General features: G+C 46.7%; 1 protein-coding gene across 1 annotated transcript in view; it reads left to right on the top strand.

The window, feature by feature from the left end:
• Positions 1-248: 248 nt before the first annotated feature.
• The window catches only part of LOC121571093 (ankyrin-2), a 143,582-nt gene continuing 119,528 nt past the window's right edge, over positions 249-24,302 (top strand). Inside the window, exon 1 of the mRNA XM_041882382.2 lies at positions 249-756. Coding sequence (XP_041738316.2) covers positions 622-756 — 135 coding nt within the window. The 5' untranslated portion in view covers positions 249-621. The remainder of the gene's footprint in view (positions 757-24,302) is intronic.

Below are 24,302 nucleotides of genomic sequence, written 5' to 3'. Positions count from 1 at the left end.
TATCAGACCTGCCCCCTCTCTCTCACTCTCTCACTCTCTCTCCCTCTCTCTCTCTCTCTCTCTCTCTCTCTCTCTCTCTCTCTCTCTCTCTCTCTCTAACTCTCTCTCTCTCTCTCTCTCTCTCTCTCTCTCTCTCTCTCTCTCAGCTTACCTCTGGTGGCGTGTATCAGACCTGCCCCCTCCTCTCTCTCTCTCTCTCTCTCTCTCCCTCTCTCTCCCTCTCTCTCGCTCTATCACTCTCTCTCCCTCTCTCTATCCACACACACACACTCCAAACATCAGATGCAGAGTTCCAGGGAGTGGGGCTCTGTATGTAGAGCAAGAGCAGTTCATATGTGGTGGTGGTAGCTGGAGGCATAGACGACTAGTGGCTACACCTCTCTCTCTTTCTCTCTCTTCTTTCCGTCCTCCTCCTCTGCTTTCCCGCAGAGTTGTGGGAGCGGACGGCTCGGCTCAAACGTCTACCTGCTCTCGGCGGAAAGTCACCCGCTGGGAATCTATTTATTTTAACCCTTCGCTGCCGTTGCTGCTCTTTGGGACTCTGGGAGTCTTTGGGGGAATTTTAAAGGAGGTTTGGGGAGATTTTTCTGGAATTGCTGTAATAGAAGGTAGCACTCAGCCATGGCGCACGCCGCGGCCCACATTAAGAAGGCCAGGGTGGAGCTGGTGGAGCAGCAGGGTCCTGACCTGAAGGCTCTGGAGAAAGCCCGTCAGAGGAGGATACGTTCCCGGGAACGGGCTGAGCGCAAACGCAAGGTACGAGGGATAGACAGCTCGGCACCCATAATGCTTTGCCTTCACCTGCCCATTCTCACATCCAACACCTCCTGACTATTACCTTCCACATAGTCACATACCTTCTCACCCCACCATCATCATCAACCGCATCATCAAGGTATGAGGAGGAATACCCATCTTCCATCATTCCACCCATCTTTCATATCTGAAACCAAGCTAACCAACTCCACCCAGGTGTGAGGACCCATTCTCCATCTCCCTATCATGTCTCTTTTGAACCACCACCACCACCATCTACACCACCACCACCACCACCACCACCATCTACACCACCACCACCATCTACACCACCATCTGCACCACCATCTACACCACCACCACCACCATCTACACCACCACCACCATCTACACCACCACCACCACCATCTACACCACCACCACCATCTACACCACCTCCATCTACACCACCATCTACACCACCACCACCATCTACACCACCATCTACACCACCATCTACACCACCACCACCATCTACACCACCACCACCATCTACACCACCACCACCATCTACACCACCTCCATCTACACCACCTCCATCTACACCACCATCTACACCACCACCACCATCTACACCACCACCACCATCTACACCACCATCTACACCACCACCACCATCTACACCACCTCCATCTACACCACCATCTACACCACCACCACCATCTACACCACCACCACCATCTACACCACCACCACCATCTACACCACCACCACCACCACCATCTACACCACCTCCATCTACACCACCATCTACACCACCACCACCATCTACACCACCTCCATCTACACCACCATCTACACCACCACCACCATCTACACCACCACCACCATCTACACCACCACCACCATCTACCCTACCACCACCACCACCATCTACCCTACCACCACCATCTACACCACCACCATCTACACCACCACCACCACCACCATCTACCCTACCACCATCTACACCACCACCATCTACACCACCACCATCTACACCACCACCATCTACACCACCACCACCACCATCTACCCTACCACCATCTACACCACCACATCCACTGCTTACTGTGACCACAGCTAAAGGATGAGGAATACCCATTCTTCAGCTGCCATCTCTCCAACCAATAGCACCACCATTCAAAAGAATCAGAAGTTCACCACCAACTAAAAATGTTCTACCCTCCCCACATCCATGCTCAGAAAGGCACCCATCTCTGCCCATGGACAGGCATCCTCCCTGGACGTCCTCTCCTTGCACCAATCCCTACCTGTGATGTAGTCCTGGTGCGGTGCCAGTAAGTCTACGCAGTACCTTTCTACCCTACACGCCAGGCTGATCGCAGCATAGATGCGTTGTCTCTGTGTAGCATATATATATATATATATATATACACACACATCCCCTCTTATAGTAGTTTACATCTTTATACCACTATACATCCCTAGGGGGCAGACATGCAGGTGTGTGTGTGGCAGACATGCAGGTGTGTGTGGGGTGGCAGACATGCAGGTGTGTTTGTGTGGGGCAGGAGGACAGGGAGGGATAGGCACCAGTGTGTGTGTTGGGGGACTAACTGGTGTTCCAGTACATGGTGTGTTGGGGGAGTAACTGGTGTTCCAGTACATGGTGTGTTGGGGGAGTAACTGGTGTTCCAGTACATGGTGTGTTGGGGGAGTAACTGCTGTTCCAGTACATGGTGTGTTGGGGGAGTAACTGGTGTTCCAGTACATGGTGTGTTGGGGGAGTAACTGCTGTTCCAGTACATGGTGTGTTGGGGGAGTAACTGCTGTTCCAGTACATGGTGTGTTGGGGGAGTAACTGGTGTTCCAGTACATGGTGTGTTGGGGGACTAACTGGTGTTCCAGTACATGGTGTGTTGGGGGAGTAACTGGTGTTCCAGTACATGGTGTGTTGGGGGGACTAACTGGTGTTCCAGTACATGGTGTGTTGGGGGACTAACTGGTGTTCCAGTACATGGTGTGTTGGGGGAGTAACTGGTGTTCCAGTACATGGTGTGTTGGGGGACTAACTGGTGTTCCAGTACATGGTGTGTTGGGGGAGTAACTGCTGTTCCAGTACATGGTGTGTTGGGGGAGTAACTGGTGTTCCAGTACATGGTGTGTTGGGGGAGTAACTGGTGTTCCAGTACATGGTGTGTTGGGGGACTAACTGGTGTTCCAGTACATGGTGTGTTGGGGGACTAACTGGTGTTCCAGTACATGGTGTGTTGGGGGACTAACTGGTGTTCCAGTACATGGTGTGTTGGGGGAGAAACTGGTGTTCCAGTACATGGTGTGTTGGGGGACTAACTGGTGTTCCAGTACATGGTGTGTTGGGGGACTAACTGGTGTTCCAGTACATGGTGTGTTGGGGGGACTAACTGGTGTTCCAGTACATGGTGTGTTGGGGGACTAACTGGTGTTCCAGTACATGGTGTGTTGGGGGACTAACTGGTGTTCCAGTACATGGTGTGTTGGGGGACTAACTGGTGTTCCAGTACATGGTGTGTTGGGGGACTAACTGGTGTTCCAGTACATGGTGTGTTGGGGGAGTAACTGGTGTTCCAGTACATGGTGTGTTGGGGGAGTAACTGGTGTTCCAGTACATGGTGTGTTGGGGGACTAACTGGTGTTCCAGTACATGGTGTGTTGGGGGAGTAACTGGTGTTCCAGTACATGGTTTGTTGGGGGACTAACTGGTGTTCCAGTACATGGTGTGTTGGGGGACTAACTGGTGTTCCAGTACATGGTGTGCTTACCTTATTGACTGGGACGTCCTGTGGTTCCCAGTGTGACACAACTGGGTCCGGGTATAGAGCGAGTTTGTGTGTTTGTGTGGGTGTATGTGCATGTCTATTTTTTCAGTTTCTACCCAAGCACACAGTGTCCATAGACAGATAAATGACTGTTCTGCTGTGTCTAAGGAGATTGATGCAGCAGTATTGGAAAATAAGACCTGCTCACATCTCAAGCCATTACTGTGAACACTGTGTGAGTTATCGTGAACCACACCTGCTCACATCTCAAGTCATTACTGTGAACACTGTGTGAGTTATCGTGAACCACACCTGCTCACATCTCAAGCCATTACTGTGAACACTGTGTGAGTTATCGTGAACCACACCTGCTCACATCTCAAGCCATTACTGTGAACACTGTGTGAGTTATCGTGAACCACACCTTATTTTGAGTCTGTATTATCTGGTTCAGAGTATAGACTACTCTGAACCAGACAATACACTCTACATGGCAAAACTAACCCTTAGGCTACTTTGTTCTAAGTTCTAACCAGTCTAAATCCGGTAGTCAGATTTAGACGCGGGACCCTTTTACCTGCTGGGGAGATTCGCTGCGCATTGTTTTTGTGTTGTTCACTGGAGTCAGAGGAGATTATGATGACTGGGATCGTTGGGCTGCTCTCTCTGATGTGGTGAACTCTACAGTCCTAAAATGGATTAATGGATAACATTTTGGGGTTTGGGGAACAAGTTCTCTGGTTCAGTTTACATCGACAGCAATCAATGATCTATTATGCCAAAACAATTGACCTCATGTCAGTTCAGTCAAGATGGAAACAGACTAGGGTTTGTCCCAATGTCCACACTAGCATGTCACTGAGTATGAACAATGAAGCAATAGGCATGCATTCTATGTAGTGTGCTAGTATGGACATTGGAACTTGTCTGTTTGGAGCGCTTCAAAGTCAGAGGGGTTGAGGGAAGTGGGGGGGAATAGGAAGGGGTGGCAAACTTATTTTCCCCACGGGCCGCGTTCGGTCTTTACCGCACTCAAAATGTGTCCATCACTTTTAGAATAGTTTATGCTCCCTGACTGTGTAGCTTTAGTTTCGATTACTGTTATCAAGCTGGACACAGTGAAGAGACTATAAATGACTGTTATCAAGCTGGACAGAGGGAATAGACTATAAATGACTGTTGTCAAGCTGGACACAGTGAATAGACTATAAATGACTGTTATCAAGCTGGACACAGTGAAGAGATTATAAATGACTGTTGTCAAGCTGGACACAGTGAAGAGATTATAAATGACTGTTATCAAGCTGGACAGCGTGAATAGACTATAAATGACTGTTGTCAAGCTGGACAGAGTGAATAGACTATAAATGACTGTTGTCAAGCTGGACAGAGTGAAGAGACTATAAATGACTGTTATCAAGCTGGACACAGTGAAGAGACTATAAATGACTGTTATCAAGATGGACACAGTGAAGAGACTATAAATGACTGTTATCAAGCTGGACACAGTGAAGAGACTATAAATGACTGTTATCAAGCTGGACACAGTGAAGAGTATAAATAAATCTACTACTTTGCATTATGAGCATCACACACACACACACACACACACACACACACACACACACACACACACACACACACACACACACCGCAAACACATTATTTCCGAGTACAGTAGAACAAGTATATCCGGCAGTGGCCTACTACATTATACAGTGTGAATAGGAGACACAGTATGAATACTTAGCATCAGATCAATATTCCTGTGGCCGTGCCGTGTCAGGAGAGGGAGAGGATGAGGAGAGGAGAGGAGGGGAGGAGGAGGAGGAGGAGGAGGAGGAGTAGGAGGAGGAGGAGGAGGGCAGCAGGTGTCTCCCTGCACTGCGGACAGTGATCAACTCTCTCTCCCTCTATCCCCCCCCTCATTCTCTCTCTCTCTCTCTCTCTCTCTCTCTCTCTCTCTCTCTCTCTCTCTCTCTCTCTCTCTCCTCCCCCCACATAAAAACATTTCCTTTGGGATATGAATGGTTTCATGCATCACCAGTCTCTAAGCAGACTGTCACCTCTCAGAGTAATATCTTAATAGGGCTTTGTCTTCATCTCTGTTGCCAACTAGTACAAAGACCAGATGTTGTCATTCGGAGAGCGATGGCTGTCATTTCATTCATGAAACTATGTGTCCAGACTCAACTACTGAACCGGAGGTCAGTGTGTGTTTGTGTGTGTGTGTGTGTGTGTGTGTGTGTGTGTGTGTGCTCTGTCTGTCTGCATGTGTGTGTCTGTCCCATCTACAGTAAGCTTGACTAGCTGGCTTTTGTCCATTTGGTTGGCTGTGAGTGACGTCCGTCCTACAGTAATGCCCCTTCATCACCTCTATGACCTGAACTGGCAGCAGTCCTCTATCTCTTAGTCTCGTGCAGGACAGAAGATGTGTGTTGTAATTGCATCACTGAGGGCATAACCAAAGAAAACACTGCTCTGTCCAACAGGGGGAAGGGAAAAAGAGAGATTCAGTGAAAAACATCCTGTCTCCCATCTGTGTGTTTTGGCCAGGAGGCCCGGTCCTCTCTCACCATGCTGGTGTAGCTATGTAGCGTCCTCTTTGTGTGGAAAGGGAAAAGGTAACCAATTCTAGGAAATGATGGTTACTTCTAGCCAAATAGCTGATGGTGTCATGACAGTGACAGGAAGTCAGTGGTCATAAGCTGACATCAGTTGGCATGACTAGTTGTGACAACAGTTGTTTCGGTCATTTCCTTTTTTTTTTCAAAAATAAATAAATACTTAAATCAATCAATTTTTACTTACTTTCTAATTTATATTCCATTCCACCCCTTTTGTGTCTTCTTACCCAGTTGTGCGATGGGCCAAGTTGAGGTACTTTGAGTGGAGACACATCCGGAGTTAATCCTCACATTATGAGTTTACACGTTCCCTCCCTGCATCAGTGTACTATGGTAACACACTGACACTGCACTGCAGAGCAGCACTGATGCACCCTATCTCACTGTGTACCAATAACACACAGGAGTGAGATTACACTAAAAGTTCTCGCTGACATAGTGGTGCAGGTTTCTCATACATTTAGAGGATTTTACATTTTTCTGGTCGTCGTCTTCAAAGTTGTTTCCACGGGTCGCGCAAAGCTAAATTAGCATGACTTGAGCTGAATTAAATGTAAAAGGCTGTGAAAATAAAAAAGTTTGCTGTATGCTCAGTGCTCCTTTGACATTTCACAGAGATACCTTTGTTTTTGTGAGAAATCTTTGAAAAAGAGCAGGAATTTTAAATTAATATGAAAAGTGTATACTAAAATATGAAAATACTACATGTCATGTCTCGTCACCTATCTTACCTCTATATTGTTTTATGTCCTGCGGATTCAAGAAGAAAGATGACGAGTTCAACTGGAAACTGATCCTGTCAGGTAGCCAGTAGCCTTAATTCTTGCACAGAATCCAGCCTTGCTGATGCAATGCAATTTTCCAGATTTTTGACCACTTTTGTTCTCTGGCCATTGATTTAGTCACCCAAGTCTGGCCCTCCTACAAGTGTAAAAACTCCAAGAACTTTTGAACGGATTATGATAGAGAGACATGAGGTTTGGACCATTGGTTTTCTTAGAGGATTATCTACACAATTAACATATTTTACCCATTGGCGTTTTTGATTGGACACCCTATCCTATGTGTTTATGGATTATGGGACCGATACATGTTTTGTGGCCGGATTCAAGAGAACCAGGGAGGGGGACACCACTGCTGTACTTACCCCAGCAAAATACACCCGTGCTTGGTAGAGGTACCAGGATTTTGGCCTGGATGTGGAGATATGGAGGATGACTGGGGAGATGTCCTTGGTAAAAGCTGTGCTGATGAATAATTGAACAGTGTGTCTCTCCTCAGACGGCGACACAGACTACAGTCTCCTGTGATGCGTCACTAAGCGATTGGTGGTAAATCCAGGGACAAGGTTCTGGCCACCTCTATGTATGCTGGCACATAGAGTAAACAGTTACACCCACATACGTCCTTCAAGCACACACACACACACAAACTGTAACCATTTTCCCCTAATCCCCTAATATATCACTTTATCTGCATGATTTTGGTTTACAGGGTGCCTCACTTAATTTGTACCAACCTTGAGAAACTACAGGATGCCTGCACTGTGGAGTCCTGCTTTACTGAGCTCTACAAAACTGCTTATACTGTCCGAGTCATTCAATCTCTACCTTTGTTCTGAATAGCTTTTTCCTCAGGGAGACGTTACCTTGACTACGATAACACCTCTTCACTAGAGATTTTCTCATGCTACCCAAATTACACATTTTAATACTCATGCTTTATTTTCTGTCATGCAAATATGGCTAAGTATAGTTATGGAGACGCTTAGAGTTGCTAAGTGGAATTGATAGTTTGATGATTACACTAATAATGTCTCCAATTACAGTATAGGAGGACAGTATAGTACAGTTTCATCTATAGTAGTCAGAAGGGTGTGTGTGTACACGTGTGTTTAGCATGAGGATATACATCTGGCCCTAGGACCCCTGGGCAGTACAATACTACTCTCCCTGTTTTGACTGTGGCCTTTTGGGTCGGTCCATTATATTCTAGGTGTACAGGTCTGTAATGCTGCCGGGACACTCGCAATGCAAGTACATGGATGTTGCTGTGCTTTGTGTATTGTGTTGTTACATACGGGTGGCTCAGTTGGTTCCCGTGTAGCTCAGTTGGTAGAGCATGGCACTTGCAATGCCAGGGTTGTGGGTTCGATTCCCACGGGGGACAGGTAAGAAAATGTAGGCACTCACTACTGTAAGTTGCTCTGGATAAGAGCGTCTGCTAAATGACAAAAATGTCTAATACGTAACTGTCAAAATAAATGACACACCAACATAAAGCGTTTTAATAGGGCGTTGGGCTACTACGAGCCTGAACAGCTTCAATGCAATGAGAAATTCCGTCACATCGTGTTTTGTCGATGGAAAAAGCCATCTCAGAATCCCCCATAAGTGTTGAATTGGGTTGAGGTCTGGTGACTGAGACGGCCATGGCATATGGTTTACATCGTTTTCATGCTCATCAAACCATTCAGTGACCACTCCTGCCCTCTGGATGGTGGCATTGTCATCCTATGACCCTAAACATGCTGGCATGTTAATTTCTTAATTACCTCAGGAACCACACCTGTGCGGAAACACCTGCTTTCAATTTACTTTGTATCCGTCATTTACTCAAGTGTTTCCTTTATTTTGGCAGTTACCTGTACATTAATGTTTATCTACTCATGCACATTCACTTACAGTACCATAGGTTATTACTGAAGACTGAGGTATGATATCAGTGGTGGCTGGTGGCACTTTAAATGGGGAGGGCAGACTCATAGTAATGGCTGGAACGAAATGATTGTAATGGTCTCAAACACATCAAACACCTGGTTTCTATGAGTTTGATACCATTATATTCAGTCCATTCCATCCATTATTATGAGCCGTCCTCCCCTCACCAGCCTCCTGTGTATGATATGTATGCTTATACAAGACAAAGGCTCTACAAATATTGTACATTTTGGGTGTTCGGCTAAAATGGCTAGAACTGCTAGAGCAAGAGAGATATAATATTACCTCAGAGGCTGGTAGTTTACATTTTAGTCATTTAGCAGACGCTCTTATCCAGAGCGACTTACAGTTAGTGCATACATTATTATTTTTCATACCCCCTGTGGGAATCGAACCCACAACCCTGGCGTTGCAAACACCATGCTCTATCAACTGAGCTACATCCCTGCCGGCCATTCCCTCCCCTACCCTGGACGACGCTGGGCCAATTGCACGCCGCCCCATGGGTCTCCCGGTCGCGGCCGGCTACGACAGAGCCTGGATTCAAACCAGGATCTCTAGTGGCACAGCTAGCACTGCGATGCAGTGCCTTAGACCACTGCACCACTCGGGAGTAACGAGTAACCCTGAAGGAGCTGGGTACCAGGCAGGTCCTGACCTGCTGTATGTGGGTGAGAGAGATATACTATTACCTCAGAGGCTGGTAGTTGAGCTGTGTACCAGGCAGGTCCTGACCTGCTGTATGTGGTTGAGAGAGGATATACTATTACCTCAGAGGCTGGTAGTTGAGCTGGGTACCAGGCAGGTCCTGACCTGCTGTATGTGGGTGTGAGTCACAGGAGAGATACACCTGTTTTGTGTTCCCTGTTTCTATTTGCTGGTGGTCGTCATGGTGTTAGTACTGACCTAGGGCCTGGTGGTCGTCATGGTGTTAGTACTGACCTAGGGCCTGGTGGTCGTCATGGTGTTAGTACTGACCTATAGCGTGGTGGTCGTCATGGTGTTAGTACTGACCTATAGCCTGGTGGTCGTCATGGTGTTAGTACTGACCTAGGGCCTGGTGGTCGTCATGGTGTTAGTACTGACCTAGGGCCTGGTGTTCGTCATGGTGTTAGTACTGACCTATTTTTACATTAAATCTGCTTCTCTGCAGCTGGATCCCTTTCTGACGCAATTTAGGGTGAATTGTTTATGCTGGATGATAATCTAAGCCACGCCCTCTCTCTACTCTCTGCCTCCCACCATCTTGCCCTCTCCTTCCTCCTCCATTTAGACTCCTGTGGATTAGTGCACAGTGTACATTATGTGGATGTAGCATATGTAGTACAAAGTGTCTCTGCCGGCATTTCAACTACTGTAGCTACGGTAATCAGTAAATAGGTTGAACATCGGTTTTCTGTCTGAACTTGTGGAATGTACTGTTGCATTTGCTTTGAGCTTGTTTGACAGCTTAGATGACATGATTCATGTGTATTTGGTGAGTTTTACATACAGTATTAGAATTCTCTGTATTGTCATCACTGTGAATTTGTCATCGTTGTCAAAGTCTACGAAAAACTGATTCTGAAAAATCTAGAATTTATGCAGTCGTAGTAATCAGTTCTCTGTCTGGATGTGGTGTTACTACTGGTTTATGGTTGTACTGTATACCCTGTTTGGCTCTTAACTGGGATTGGGGAAATCCAGGATTACAGTCTAATCTACCATGGTGCTATGTGAGACAGTAGCTCAGGACCAGTAGAGTCAAATTACCATGGTAACCCGAGGAGAACCTTTTTTTGGTTACTGTACCACCAAGTACATTTTGTTCTGCCCGGAGTACCCCTGAAGTACCTCATGTGCATTTTACCAGTAAGCCTATGGTCTCATAAGTCTTCTCAAGTACCCCCTGTGGATAGGTCAGGTACCCCCAGGGGTCCTTGTACCCCTGGCTGGGAAACACTGATGTAGAGTATGTCACAGACGAAGATGGCAAAGATGATTGTATTGCCATTCTGAAATCTGAATCTGATCTTTAGTCTTATACAGAGTGGACATGCATTCATTTCAAATGATAATAATGCAACACTCACTACCATTTTGCATGCCTCATTACATTCTAGCTCATTTAGTTCAGTGTTAGGATCTTCCAAATGACCTTAACTACCAAATATTCCTCCACTTCATCACCAAATAAACCACCATAGCAAATTCCTTTGCCAGATGTGAGTCTTGGGCAAGTTGGTTCATATCATTCCGATGATCACAGGCCCTACGTACAGTACCAAGTACGCTCTCTCTGGGTGTTGGGGAATAATAAAAAAATCTGTACTTTAGACTTCCCAATTTTGCCTGTGAAGTCCCTCCCTGCCTCTTGCTGCAAATATATAATTATGTTGTATTGTCACCTACAGTGAAATATATTGTTTTACAGGGTCAGCCATAGTAGTACAGCTCCCCTGGAGCAAATGAAGGTTCAGTGCCTTGCTCAAGGGCGCATAGACAGATTGTTTACCTTGTCAGCTCAGGTATTCGAACCAGCAACCTTTCGGTTACTGGCCCAACGCTCTAACGGCTTCGCTAACAGCCGCCCAAGTCAAGGCGTATCAATAATGCAATGCAGCAAAACGAGGCAGGTAGAGAGCGCTGGAGGGATGGTGAGAGAATCTAGAGAGAAATGTGAGCGGGGTGTTGATTGGATTTTTACTGCCAGGGTCCAGAAATACAGAGTTCGGACCACAGGTAGAACCAGCTAGGTCTGAAATGTGTAATATTGCTGCTAGCTGCTACTCCCAACCAGCAGAGTGGCATTCATATGAGTCATCCGTTTATCTTTGTCCATTTGTGATCACTGAATATTGATGTTTCTAAGTACTAAGCGTTTTTCCATACCATCCATCCGCGCAAGAACATCAGTACTTACCGTAAAGTATCCACCTGTTCTCCCTGAAGAGCTACAGTAAGTTACACAGAGTCACTGTTATGTGGGCGCCCCGACAGCTATTTCCAGCTAGGTTCAGCATCTCAACACACAGTCCGTAGTGCTTCTCCAGTCTCCTCTGTGTTCGCTTGGTAAGGTGTCGTGATAAACTGTGTGCCAGGGATATCTGGTGGTGAGATTAGAGTCTCACCAATTAAAATGACCTAGTGACTTCAGTCTCTGTTTAATTTCCCCCGCTGGTTCCAGGCCAGGTTCTAGGGCTGTTTTTGGGACAAACACAGAGTCCCTGTCAATACTATTGGTCCACACACCAGGGAGTATCATCACACAGTTGGACTCCACACTGTTTTCAGCTGCAGAGACCTTGGGTCGGAGGGAAGGGTAGCTCTTGTTGGGGGGTTCAGGTGAAGGGGATGCACACTACATGGCTGGCGGTTGATTCAGGCAGGATTCACCGTTTTTGAGACCATGAGAAGGGTGAGTGATGTTTGTCTTCAGTGTTTAGGTACTATTTCTCTTCAGTGTTTAGGTTTGTGTTCAGAGGCCTCTTTGATGTTGTCATGAGTGAGTGATTGGGTTTCAGATTGGTTTAGTCTGGAAAATCCTTCATGTTTTTGTTTTGACTGAATTGGGTATTTGAGGAGTTGGGTTCAGCACATTATAGCATTGAATGCATATCAGGATTAGCCTGACAGTTTTCTCTCAGTTTCTGCCGTTCTCCATTCCCTTTGACCCTGTACTGGACTGACCCTGTCTCTGCCCCAATTGACGTCCTCACTGACGTCTGGATGTATGATGCATACATTGAAGGTTGAATGAGAGGTTCCAGGAGTACTGTGGTGGATGGTTCCAGGAGTACTGTGGTGGATGGTTCCAGGAGTACTGTGGTGGATGGTTCCAGGAGTACTGTGGTGGATGGTTACAGGAATACTGTGGTGGATGTGATTCAGCGAGATGAACAGAGAGATAGAGGGGGAGGCACACTTGAATTTTGCCAGTTTCGGAAAACGGTTGAAAGGGGTCTCAGTGAAGGGGGAAGCGGTTGGTTAAGCCGCTGAACCAAATCAACCCTAAATCCCCAACATCTGGCCCAGCCTCTGGCCAGTCGGCCTGGCTACAATCTGGCTGCCATGGTAACAGCAGTACTAAACGTTAAGCCGTATATTGTATGGCACTGTGCACTTCAACACGTAGCCTACGCTAGGTCGGTCCAGGCAACGCTGTAGGTCTGATTGTCAATCTGTCAGAAACACATTTTTATTTAAGCAGAGCCCTGCATGACGAGATCAGCAGCAGTTACGCAGAGCAGTTAGATACACGGATACTACAGTCAAGTCTAGATAACATGTAGGATAACATGTCATTTGACCATTTCCAATAGAAATGGCACCTGTCAAAGATGCAGTGTATCTATGATTGTATGGCTTCAGAGGGAAAATGTCCTCTCAACAACTGAGCAACCCAGCTGCCCGTGTTTCCTTGGCAACATGGACCACTGACTTCTATTATTCATTTGATTTCCATAGTCTTTTGAAATTACATTACCCGATTCAATAGGGATAGCCTGATTTTATTTTTGAGCCCAGGGCAGGGAGAAGATGTATGTATGTCAAGTGTGTCTGAGTGAAACTAATGTATACAAAGCCATGCGGAAACATACCACATACAAACATGTTAAATATTACATCAGTGTTTCTTCTTCGGGGCATCAGAGTACACTACTCCCCACTGCGCAGAATCTCCAGTTTGGCATGCATTGATCTGTTTGCTCAGTAGCCAGACTATGTCCAATAAGAATCTTGATTGTCTTGCTCATTCCCTTCTAGAAAGCTACAATGGAAGAGGTGCTTTTTTCCCCCGACCACACCCACCCGTCTGCTAATGCGGCTCTAATTGGGCGATAAGATTTGTAGTCATTAAAGACTACATCACTCCGTTTATGTCACATATCACAGTGACAGGACTACAGCATTCCCAGCAGCCTCTTTGAGTGCTACTGTAAAACACCTCCCTCCTGCAACCATATGGTTTACCACAGATTAAAGCTAGTCGTTGTCTGCTCCGCCCATAGGATTACACATTAATCTACGCTGCAGCGTTGGGAAAACTTGAAACGAAATCTGTTTTAGATGGAGGCTCCAGAGGTGGGAGGTACGGTTAGGGGGGTAGGTGGTTGACATTAAGCAGTGTGCGGGGGGGCAAACCAGGATAGGGGGTCACTAAGTGACTGGGTTAGTGGGATTGTTTGGTTCCTATCTGTTGTGATACATGTGCTTAGGGGTGGGGTCTGGATCCCTGATACACCATATTAACATGATTCCCATTGGGAGAACTAATAGGATGTGTTTTTTGGCAGACGATGCAGTCATGCAAGGATTAAAAACACAATTCAAGGAGACATGAGTAAATTACCTGGCTAGTGGATTGTTATTCGATTATACTTGCCATTTTCAATGAAAGGTCTTAGTCTCTACATGACTTGTGTCTACACAAGTTACAGTGGTGTATCTAACCTACAGTGAAGTGTGTTGTGGGATTGTGGAGATGGGATGAGGAGGTTGATAAGAGAAAAGGGGAATTCAATGCTTCCTTTCGGGAAGGGAATAGGATTTGCAACATTTTCCAACCAGGATTTGTGCGAAAACCTGGGAATTTTAGGAAAGTTAATGGAATTTTCCAACCAGGATTTGTGGGAAAACCTGGGAATTTTAGGAAAGTTAATGGAATTTTCCAACCAGGATTTGTGGGAAAACCTGGGAATTTTAGGAAAGTTAATGGAATTTTCACATCCTTCATGGTTTTATCATGTTCATGTTTTTATAGAGGATGGGGTAACTCTGCAGAAACAGACTCTGAAGAAGCTTTTGAAGAAGGGTTGTACTTCTGGTTTGAGTAGCTCATTTAGTTAAATCATTTCTCAGTTTGTTGGAAATACTTGAAACAATTTAATTGCCCTCTCTTCACACTTTTACACAATATCCCTCCAGACGTCTGAGTTTGATAATTGCCATGCAGTAAGAGTTCTGAAAGTATTTCATTTATTCATTAATTCTTAGACAATAGCTTTCCTCCTTTTTCACCTCTGAGCTGGACGCGGGTGTGTAGTTCTTCACAATGAAGTGTTTACTCGCTGCATGGGCTAACATGTTCCAGTGACGGATAACTATTTTCATATTTTGAAACAGGGAGGGTATTGTTAGGACCGTCACAATGCCAAGTCACATGTTCAGTATTTTAAAAAGACCACAGAGAGAATGGGCGCCTGTACCTCTGTGATGGTATGATCACACACTGTACTGACACACACACACAGGATAACTGGCCTGTACATGGGGGACATGCACTCGGGCATATGTCTGTGTGTTGACACATACACACTGTACATATACACACACACACACACACACTGTATATATATATATATATATATATATATATATATACACACACACACTGTATATATATATTGTGACGTCACGAGAGGCTACACAGCTTTCAGCGGGATTGCTCAAGTAGTGCAAGGCGACAAGGTTCAAACAAAACAAGGATTTTATTATAGGTCTTGGGAAATTAACGAAAATATAACAAAATTCTGTTCTCTTGTGGCTCTTTAAGGGTTAACAGTTCAGGGATGTCTCTTCCACATCCAAAATCATAATTCTCACTCGCTCAGATAACTTTTCCCCAGCCTTACTGTAGTCCACGTTGCAGCTAGTGGCCAACCCAGCAAAAAGTCTTTCCAAATGTCTCTCACGTATTTCCACAGGTGCATATATCCAAAGGTGAGTATTTCCCAAAGGTAAGTATCTCCAAATCCTTATATTCCTCATGGAAGTGGACGTGCAGCACTCTTGTCTCCTCCAGAGAGCCCAGGTTGGAGACTGTGTCTCTTCCCTTCCCAAACCTTCAGCTCATCAGCTCCTCATTTGTTTCAGCTGCGTGGGAAGATTGGCCATAGAGGGGTGGAGTTCCCGACCATACCAGCAGATGGAGCCATAGCTGTCTGGGTTTGCAGCCACCTCAGGGGGATGTAACGTCCCTCCAGGACACAGCCTCTCGTGACATCACACATCCCCCTCCTCGGGACCGACGTCCTCGTCGGGGTAAAGGCAGCGAAGAAGGCATCACGCCGGGAGAGGCGTCCGCATTGCCGTGGTGCTTGCCAGACTGCTCTCTCTTCAACTCCTCCAACTCTAGGACCAGGGACTCAGCCTCCTGTTGTCTCTCCTTGAGTTTCTTACTGAACGCATCAGCCTTGGTTTTAGCAGAGTTTAGCTTCTGTTGAGCAGCTTTCAGTTCCTTCTCTCTCTCTGCCTCCGCATTCTTCATCTTGTTCTCCAACACCTTGTACTTCTCCTCTGCCTTCTTCTGGACCTCCTTACTACTGCGCAGGGTCTCCTCACACTCCTCGATGGTCCTGCGCAGCCTCTCCAGCTCCTCCTGTTGCTTAGGGAAGGAGCTCTGTTGGAGTTTAGCCTGGAGGATATCTAACTCTTCTGTCTTCATGTCTAACTGTTGCTTTAACAAACGATACCTCTCAGCGGTCCCCTTCAGACCAGACAGTTCTTTGTCCAGATTCTGTAGCTCCGTCTCTGTGTCGGTCTGGGCACCTGCCATCCCTATCAGAGCCCGGGCGGGAGTGAGTAACTCGGAGGATTGCACCGGAGCCTTCCCAGGATGAGTCTTGCCTCTCCGTTTCCGAGGTACTCGGGTTATCCTCTCCTGAGACTCTCTCCAGAGTGGGGAAAAGGCTGGGCAGTCTCGTCCAATTAGGACAGGGACGGGGAGGGAATCAACCACCCCCCGCCGTCGTGTGTATGGTTCCCCGTGTGCTGGTCATTGTAAGTTCAGTAATGGGGTATTCTCTGGTGTCCCCATGGACACAGGAAACTGGGAGGACTTTCCCGGGGGTCAGACACGTTGGGCCCACCAAATCCTTACGCACCAGGGTGGCCCGGCTACCAGAATCCAGTAAGGCCTCCACATCATGGTGATTCACAGTTACCGGGCAGGTGGGGGGTCGATCTGGGCCGCCATCTACGACTCCCAAGAGCGAGGCAAAACGGTGTGTGGGTGCTGAGCTGGAGGACTCCGCAGTGGGCATAGGTTCATCGGCTGGTTTCCCACACTGCCAGGAGATATGTCCCATCTCCCCACACCGGTAACACTGTCGAGTTTCCCCCCTCCTGGTGTACTCTTCTTGGACCCGCCTGGTTTCTGGCTCCCCCTGGAGCCGGGATAAGTCCTGACGTGGCTGGGTTCGAGACCTTGGGGGTCCTTTGGACGGGTTCTTCCCATTTGTGGTGGGGCCGCACTCCTGGGGTCTTTTCGGGAAGCATTCAGCATCTCCGCTGTGGCCTGGTACTTTTCCACAGCTTCCACGGTCAGATCAGCCGTGGTCAAGGCCTGTTGACTGATGAACCGTTTTGCCTCATAAGGCAGGGCGCGTGAGTAACGATCCACCACAACGGCCTCCACTACCGCCGCTGCTGTATTCCTCTGCGGATCCAGCCATTTCCTTGCGATTCGGACAAGTTCATGCATCTGCGCCCGAGGAGGTTGGTCTGGTTGGAAGGTCCAGCTGTGAAAGCGCTGGGCCATACCAAACTTTGTGAGTCCATATCTGCTGAGGATCTCAGACTTCAGGGCATCATAGTCAGTAACCTGGTCAGGGCCCAGGTCCCGGACAGCATTCAGCGATTCCCCGGGTTAGAAAGGGGGGCTAACAGACCAACCCACTGTTGCTTGGGCCAGGCTTCCCTAGTGGCCGTGGCCTCAAATGCATGCAGGTATGCCTCAATGTCATCGGTAGCTCCCATCTTAGATATAAAGTCACTTGCCTTTATTGGGCGGGTATTTTGGACCACCCTCTGTCTCTGCAACTGCAATTCCTCTGCCTTCAGAAGGTTGGCTTTCTTTTGCTCCTCCAAGAGAGCCACGTTTGCTTGCATCTGGGCTTGCTGGCCAGCAACAAGGGCTTTCAATATGTCCTCCATTTCAGTCGGCGGGGAGCCTACGGCCAACTTGGAAAACTGGGTGATCAAACCTTCGGTATCCTCCTCTGACATGCACTATTAACGCTTGAGCGTGCCCGTATTCTCCACCATCTGTGACGTCACGAGAGGCTACACAGCTTTCAGCGGGATTGCTCCAAGTAGTGCAAGGCGACAAGGTTCAAACAAAACAAGGATTTTATTATAGGTCTTGGGAAATTAACGAAAATATAACAAAATTCTGTTCTCTTGTGGCTCTTTAAGGGTTAACAGTTCAGGGATGTCTCTTCCACATCCAAAATCATAATTCTCACTCGCTCAGATAACTTTTCCCCAGCCTTACTGTAGTCCACGTTGCAGCTAGTGGCCAACCCAGCAAAAGTCTTTCCAAATGTCTCTCACGTATTTCCACAGGTGCATATATCCAAAGGTGAGTATTTCCCAAAGGTAAGTATCTCCAAATCCTTATATTCCTCATGGAAGTGGACGTGCAGCACTCTTGTCCTCCAGAGAGCCCAGGTTGGAGACTGTGTCTCTTCCCTTCCCAAACCTTCAGCTCATCAGCTCCTCATTTGTTTCAGCTGCGTGGGAAGATTGGCCATAGAGGGGTGGAGTTCCCGACCATACCAGCAGATGGAGCCATAGCTGTCTGGGTTTGCAGCCACCTCAGGGGGATGTAACGTCCCTCCAGGACACAGCCTCTCGTGACATCACAATATATATATATATATACACACACACACAGAGAGAGACAGACTAACACACACACACAGACTAACACACACACACACACACACACACACACACACACACACACAGACAGACACACATGCACAGACAGACTAACACACACACACACACACACATATATATATATACACACACACACACACACACACACACACACACAGACATAGACTAACACACACACATTAATTTTGTAATGCAGCTGCGTAAACTGTGGCATCTCAAATGGGCGAGTTCACAGTAGATCCAACAAAAACCTAACTAGGCCTCTCTCAGCTGAGATAAAACACTATGGTGGATGTGGGGGTGAATGAACAAACACTATGGTGGATGTGGGGGTGAATGAACAAACACTATGGTGGATGTGGGGGTGAATGAATTGCATATCATTAACTCTGAGAGAGACAGATCAATTCAATAAAAAGTTCTGGCTCTGCCCGGTTCTGCCGCCCAGCTTCACCCAATCAATATTCAACGCTGTGACACAGAGGACTACACAAAACATTACAGGATTTATGGGGGGAGGACACCGGACGGTGGGGGGACACCGGACGACTGGATCGTAAGTGGAACTAGTGGAGAAACTTTACCCACTTTTGTTGGTTTGTTTACATTTGCTGATGCCAGGGATTGTGACTAGTGGTTGCCATGGGCAACGCAGCAATGTGTAAGGTTTGTGAGGCGGAGAAGAGTTTGAAAGCCGATGGGAGTCAACCCAATGTGGACCAGGCTCTACCAGAGTCAGACTACTATTGCTTTGAACACCATCCTGAGCCTGAGCCTGAACCCCCAATACCGGTAAGACTTGGGGGGACACAGACAGAGAGTTTAGGCATAACATTTCTGAGGTGTGTTTGAAGAATTGGAGGAACTGTGATGCTCTGTGAGTGTGAAATTCCATGTCATCCCTGCCTGTGGTCTCCAGTCTCTTGCTTGTCTTCTTTGTACCGGAGCTCTTTCAAAATAGCTTTTTGTTCTTCTTCTCAGTAACCCCCCAGGTAAAACCCATGACTATCCTTTTATTTATATGGTGATAATCTCCCCTCCATTATACTGAGGCAGGGTATAGTGTACTTCAACTCATCTTCCCCGGGGGGGTCATCACACCTTTTCTGTGCTCAAAGGCTTCGCCACATCAAAGCGGTGTGGACAGAGTGTTCGACAGCAAAGCCAGGTCAGATAAGTCTAGGCAGCTGTGTCATACAAAGTGGATCATTTGAAGCAGACACAGGTGTAAGACGAGCGCTACCAGATCTGTCTGTAATTAGGCAGGGCTGTCTGTGAGGACGTTGTGACCCAGGTGACCTAGAGACTCTTAGCAACCTGTAGTGACTTTATACCAGCTCAGCATCATTACCTGGGTGACAGGGGATGGAGAGAGAGAGAGAGAGAGAGAGAGAGAGAGAGAGACAGAGAGAGAGAGAGAGAGAGAGAGAGAGAGAGAGAGAGAGAGAGAGAGAGAGAGAGAGAGAGAGAGAGAGAGAGAGAGAGAGAGAGAGAGAGAGAGAGAGAGAGAGAGAGAGAGAGAGAGAGAGAGAGAGAGAGAGAGAGAGAGAGAGAGACAGAGAGAGAGACAGACAGAGACAGACAGAGAGACAGAGAGACAGAGAGACAGAGAGACAGAGAGACCAATCCCATGAACAGCTGGGTATTTTCATGACTAAACAGTAATGAATCCCTCCCTACAGTACAGTATAACGTCCTACTCTGTGCTAGCTGCAGTTGTGTTGTGTTCAATACTCCACTCCTCTAAACGTCAGTCCATTCCCAGAGCAATGACCAGGCCATTCCCCTGGAGTCTCCTCGTACACTCCATTTACACCCTCACACCCTGCCTAGTGAGAGAGGGAGAATGGTGTGACTTAGAGGAGTATGAGTATAACCATGGAGTGTGTGTGCGTGTGTGTTTATAGCACATTGTGTGTCTTTTATAATGCGTCTTAATCCCCAAAGGGCGGCCAGTATCATCCCATTTTCATGAGCAGACATTTTGAATGCTGTATTGGAATGCAAATGAATTGTAAATGGCCTGCAGAAATATACTGTGGTGTGTAGCAGGTGTGTGGCATGTGTGAGTGTGTGTTTGTACTCTTTCAGTGTTCCTGTCACAGTTAGCCACTCTGGCAGCTAAGGTCTGTTCTATCTGATATGAGGACCCCTACTGTCTTTTAAAACGTGGACTATTCCAAACAGCTGGTGGTGTTAGCTAAGAGCATGCCTTCAACTCAACCCCTGACCTCCCACCCCTGGCATTCAGCTCTCACTCTCTTTGTCACTAAGTGGACTGTGGAATATCTAGTGCACAATGTTATGTTTTTTTTTCTGCTCTTCACCCTGTACAAGGTGTTCTCTTATCATCGGCCTCGCATTAGCTAGCATCATGACATTTTTCATCAGAAGCTGTGGTTTATTCCTTCAGTGGTGCACTACAGCAAGGCTTTGCTAACCCTGCAAGCCACCGTAATCTTGTGCTTTTGAATAAACATTGTTGACTTTAGACACTCTCCTACAGTATTTTTCACGGTTAAATCGGTCAGCGACACACTATATTTTCTCGATCTGTCAAGCCTCAGTGAAAGACATTAGCCTCTAATTGTGAATTTAGAGTAGGTCTAAATTTAGCGTCCGTAACGAACATGGGCCTAGTGCTAATTAACTATATGCTAATGTGTCATCAGGGAGAGTCGTGGTTGGCTGAGAGGAGCTGGTGGCCAGCTATATCCTGTTTTGGCATTGGCCCAGATAGGCCTGGCCCAGCTGATGTTGATGACGCTGATTACTAATGAGGGGGACTCCCAGGATTAACCAATCACAGGTTAGGAGAATTAACGTGGCAGGGTGGTAACTAAGCTAACAGTTAGTTATTTGATTTAACATTTTAGGAGCCCTTTAGGTATATACTTTTTTTTTTTATTACAAAAATACAATAAAAGGCCTTTATTACGATAGCCAATAGAAACACATTGAATAACACATTCCTAAATGGCAAAATAAGACAGTCAAAAAATTTATCATAAGGAATAAGGTTTTGAAGTGCATGTCCTGTATCTAGGAGATATAAGTAGGCTCTGGAAATATTTTAGTTTCTTTGGACACATTTAAAACCTCTTATTGCCTCCATACTTCCATTTATTTGTATGGGTTACCTTCAGACGAGTCCCGTGACACTTGTGAGAGTCTCCCCTTTACACTGTGGGAAGACACATTTTTTAGATGTCTCATGGTCTGACAAACATCACTGTAGCTCGGCCACCTTCCACCGCAGATGCGGAAGGCCGACATAGGTAGATGCGGTGGATTGAGAGTTACTTAGAATGACGCACGGGTGCTTCAATAGACTCTTAAGGATTTTTAAAAAAGCTATGCTCCATGGATCCTGCAGTCCAGTTGACTGTAATGACATAATCATCACATACTGTATTTAAGTCTGGGCATATAGTGGCTATGCATACCAGGCCAAGGGAGGGTTTAATGACACACACGTCCGCGTGGGTACACGCACGCACACACGAAAAACAAACAGTTAAGGTTGCCGCCAGTCTCCCAGTCCTAGGCACCACAGTGGTGTGACATGGTTGCTGTGTACAACAGATACCCAGTAAACACTGTCGTCTGTTGTTATTACAGACTGTCATGATATCCAGGAATAGAACGTGTTGTTCCATTGGAGTGTGGTGTTTAAAACCAGCAAAGGACAAGGACACAGTTGCCCTGTGTGTGTATGTGTGTATGTGTGTGAATGTGTGTGTGTGTGTGTGTGCGTGTGCGTGCATGTGTGTGAATGATAAAGTTCCTATAGGAGTCTGCAGAGCACTTGATGCATGTTAGGAGGGTTCTCTAAGGGATATGTGACATCTGTGTTGCCGTGGGCGACCATTCAATCAAGCTAGGCTGTGGTGATTGTGGCTCTGGGCAGTACAGTGACACACACACACACACACACACACACACACACACACACACACACACACACACCGGCTGAGATGTTCTATCTTTAGTAGAAGGGGCCAGGTTAGTACCTAGGTACGTCTGTATCACACATGAGGTCCTCAACCTTGTTACAACAAACCCATAGCTACTTCTCTGTCTTCACGACAACACCTCAACATCCTGCTATCCTATTGGTCTGGCTCTGGAGAAAAATAGTTTTGAGTGAGTTTGCTGTGAAGCATTAAAAGTCATGGTGAACAGAATTCTTAGATTCACTACATTCACACACTCAGAGAGGGAGAGGGAGAGAGAGAGAGAGAGAGAGAGAGAGAGAGAGAGAGAGAGAGAGAGAGAGAGAGAGAGAGAGAGAGAGAGAGAGAGAGAGAGAGAGAAAGAGGGATAGTTCAGAGAGAGGCAATGCTCTACAAGTAGTCAGAGATTGGTCAGAGATGTCTACCGAACAAAATACCCTGTTGTCATGGTTACCGAGAGAGGCTCCCTAGTAACGGGAAGGGGCCAGGATGTTTACAACAGGTCGTCATGGGATATAATATTTGCATTATTTATAAATCCTCTACACAGTACTACACTGATGAAGAGAGAGAAGTACTCTCTGTGTAAATTAATGTTTTATGCGATCTCAGTTTGGGAAGGCTTTTGGAGCTGAAATGACATGGTGGGTAATGTGATGTTACGCATCACAGGTTAGGTTAAAGCACCCAGTGATATAGACGTCTAGACTGACGTGTACTGGCTAGATGACATTAGAGAATGTTTGGGTTGTGTTAAGGTCAAATTTTGGTTATAGCGCTTGTTTTGTAGCCTAGGTTGCCAGATAGGGAGATGAAGGCTAAAGCAGAAACAGACCTGGCAACCAGGCTAGCTCGTATAAGTGTAAATGGGATTTCCACTCAGTGGATCTTCTATTAGTTCTCATGCATTCCCTTGTTATTCATCGGCTTATGATTGAGCACAATACCAAATACCTTCATATCTGATTGAGTACATTACCATCTTCCTCCCTCTCTGTTCTTCCTTTCTCCTTCTCTGTTCTTCCTTTCTCTCTCTCTGTTCTTCCTTTCTCCATCTCGCCGCCTCGTAGGAGTGTTCAGTCACACACAAAGCCATAAAACACCCTTTCTTCTCTCGAACAATAGATGCCCTTTTCAAAGCACTTGCCTGTATCTACACCGTCTGTTTTACTGCGTTTCTATGGGCTTACCACAAAACAATTTCTGTAGGTAGTTTTTGGAACAATCTGGCGTTTTCTTTTCTTCCGAATGTTAAGAGCTCTGAGTAAAACAAACTGTTTGTTTAAGGGCTGTGCTGACCAAAATGACGCTATGGCAACACACAGACTGCACCGGGATGATTAAAAGATGCCTTGAATAATGTGATTCGGCAGCTAAGAATCTGACTGGGGATGTTATCTGGCTTTTCTGCCCCTCTGTTCTGTAGGGAAAAGGGTGCCATTGTGGACTGTAGCTGGGTACAATGCTGACGCTGTCTTTCAGTCAGTGTACACGTGCATAGTGAGATGACCACACTTCTCTTCTTTGATATCCATAGGTGGTTTGAAGCTGTTTTTCAGTCTCTCGGTCCCAGCTTTGATGCACCTGAACTGACCTCGCTTCTGGATGATAGCGGGGTGAACAGGCCGTGGCTCGGGTGGTTGATGTCCTTGATGATCTTTTTGGCTTTCCTGTGACATTGGGTGCTGTAGGTATCCTGGAGGGCAGGCAGTGTGCCCCCGGTGATGAGTTGGGCAGATCGCACCACCCTCTGGATAGCCCTGCGGTTGCGGGCGGTGCAGTTGCCGTACCAGGTGG

This window comes from Coregonus clupeaformis, chromosome 8 (genome assembly GCF_020615455.1).
Source record: "Coregonus clupeaformis isolate EN_2021a chromosome 8, ASM2061545v1, whole genome shotgun sequence".
Taxonomy (NCBI): Eukaryota; Metazoa; Chordata; class Actinopteri; order Salmoniformes; family Salmonidae; genus Coregonus; species Coregonus clupeaformis.
Note: the sequence above shows the minus strand (reverse complement) of the source record. Positions and strands in the feature narration are given on the sequence as shown.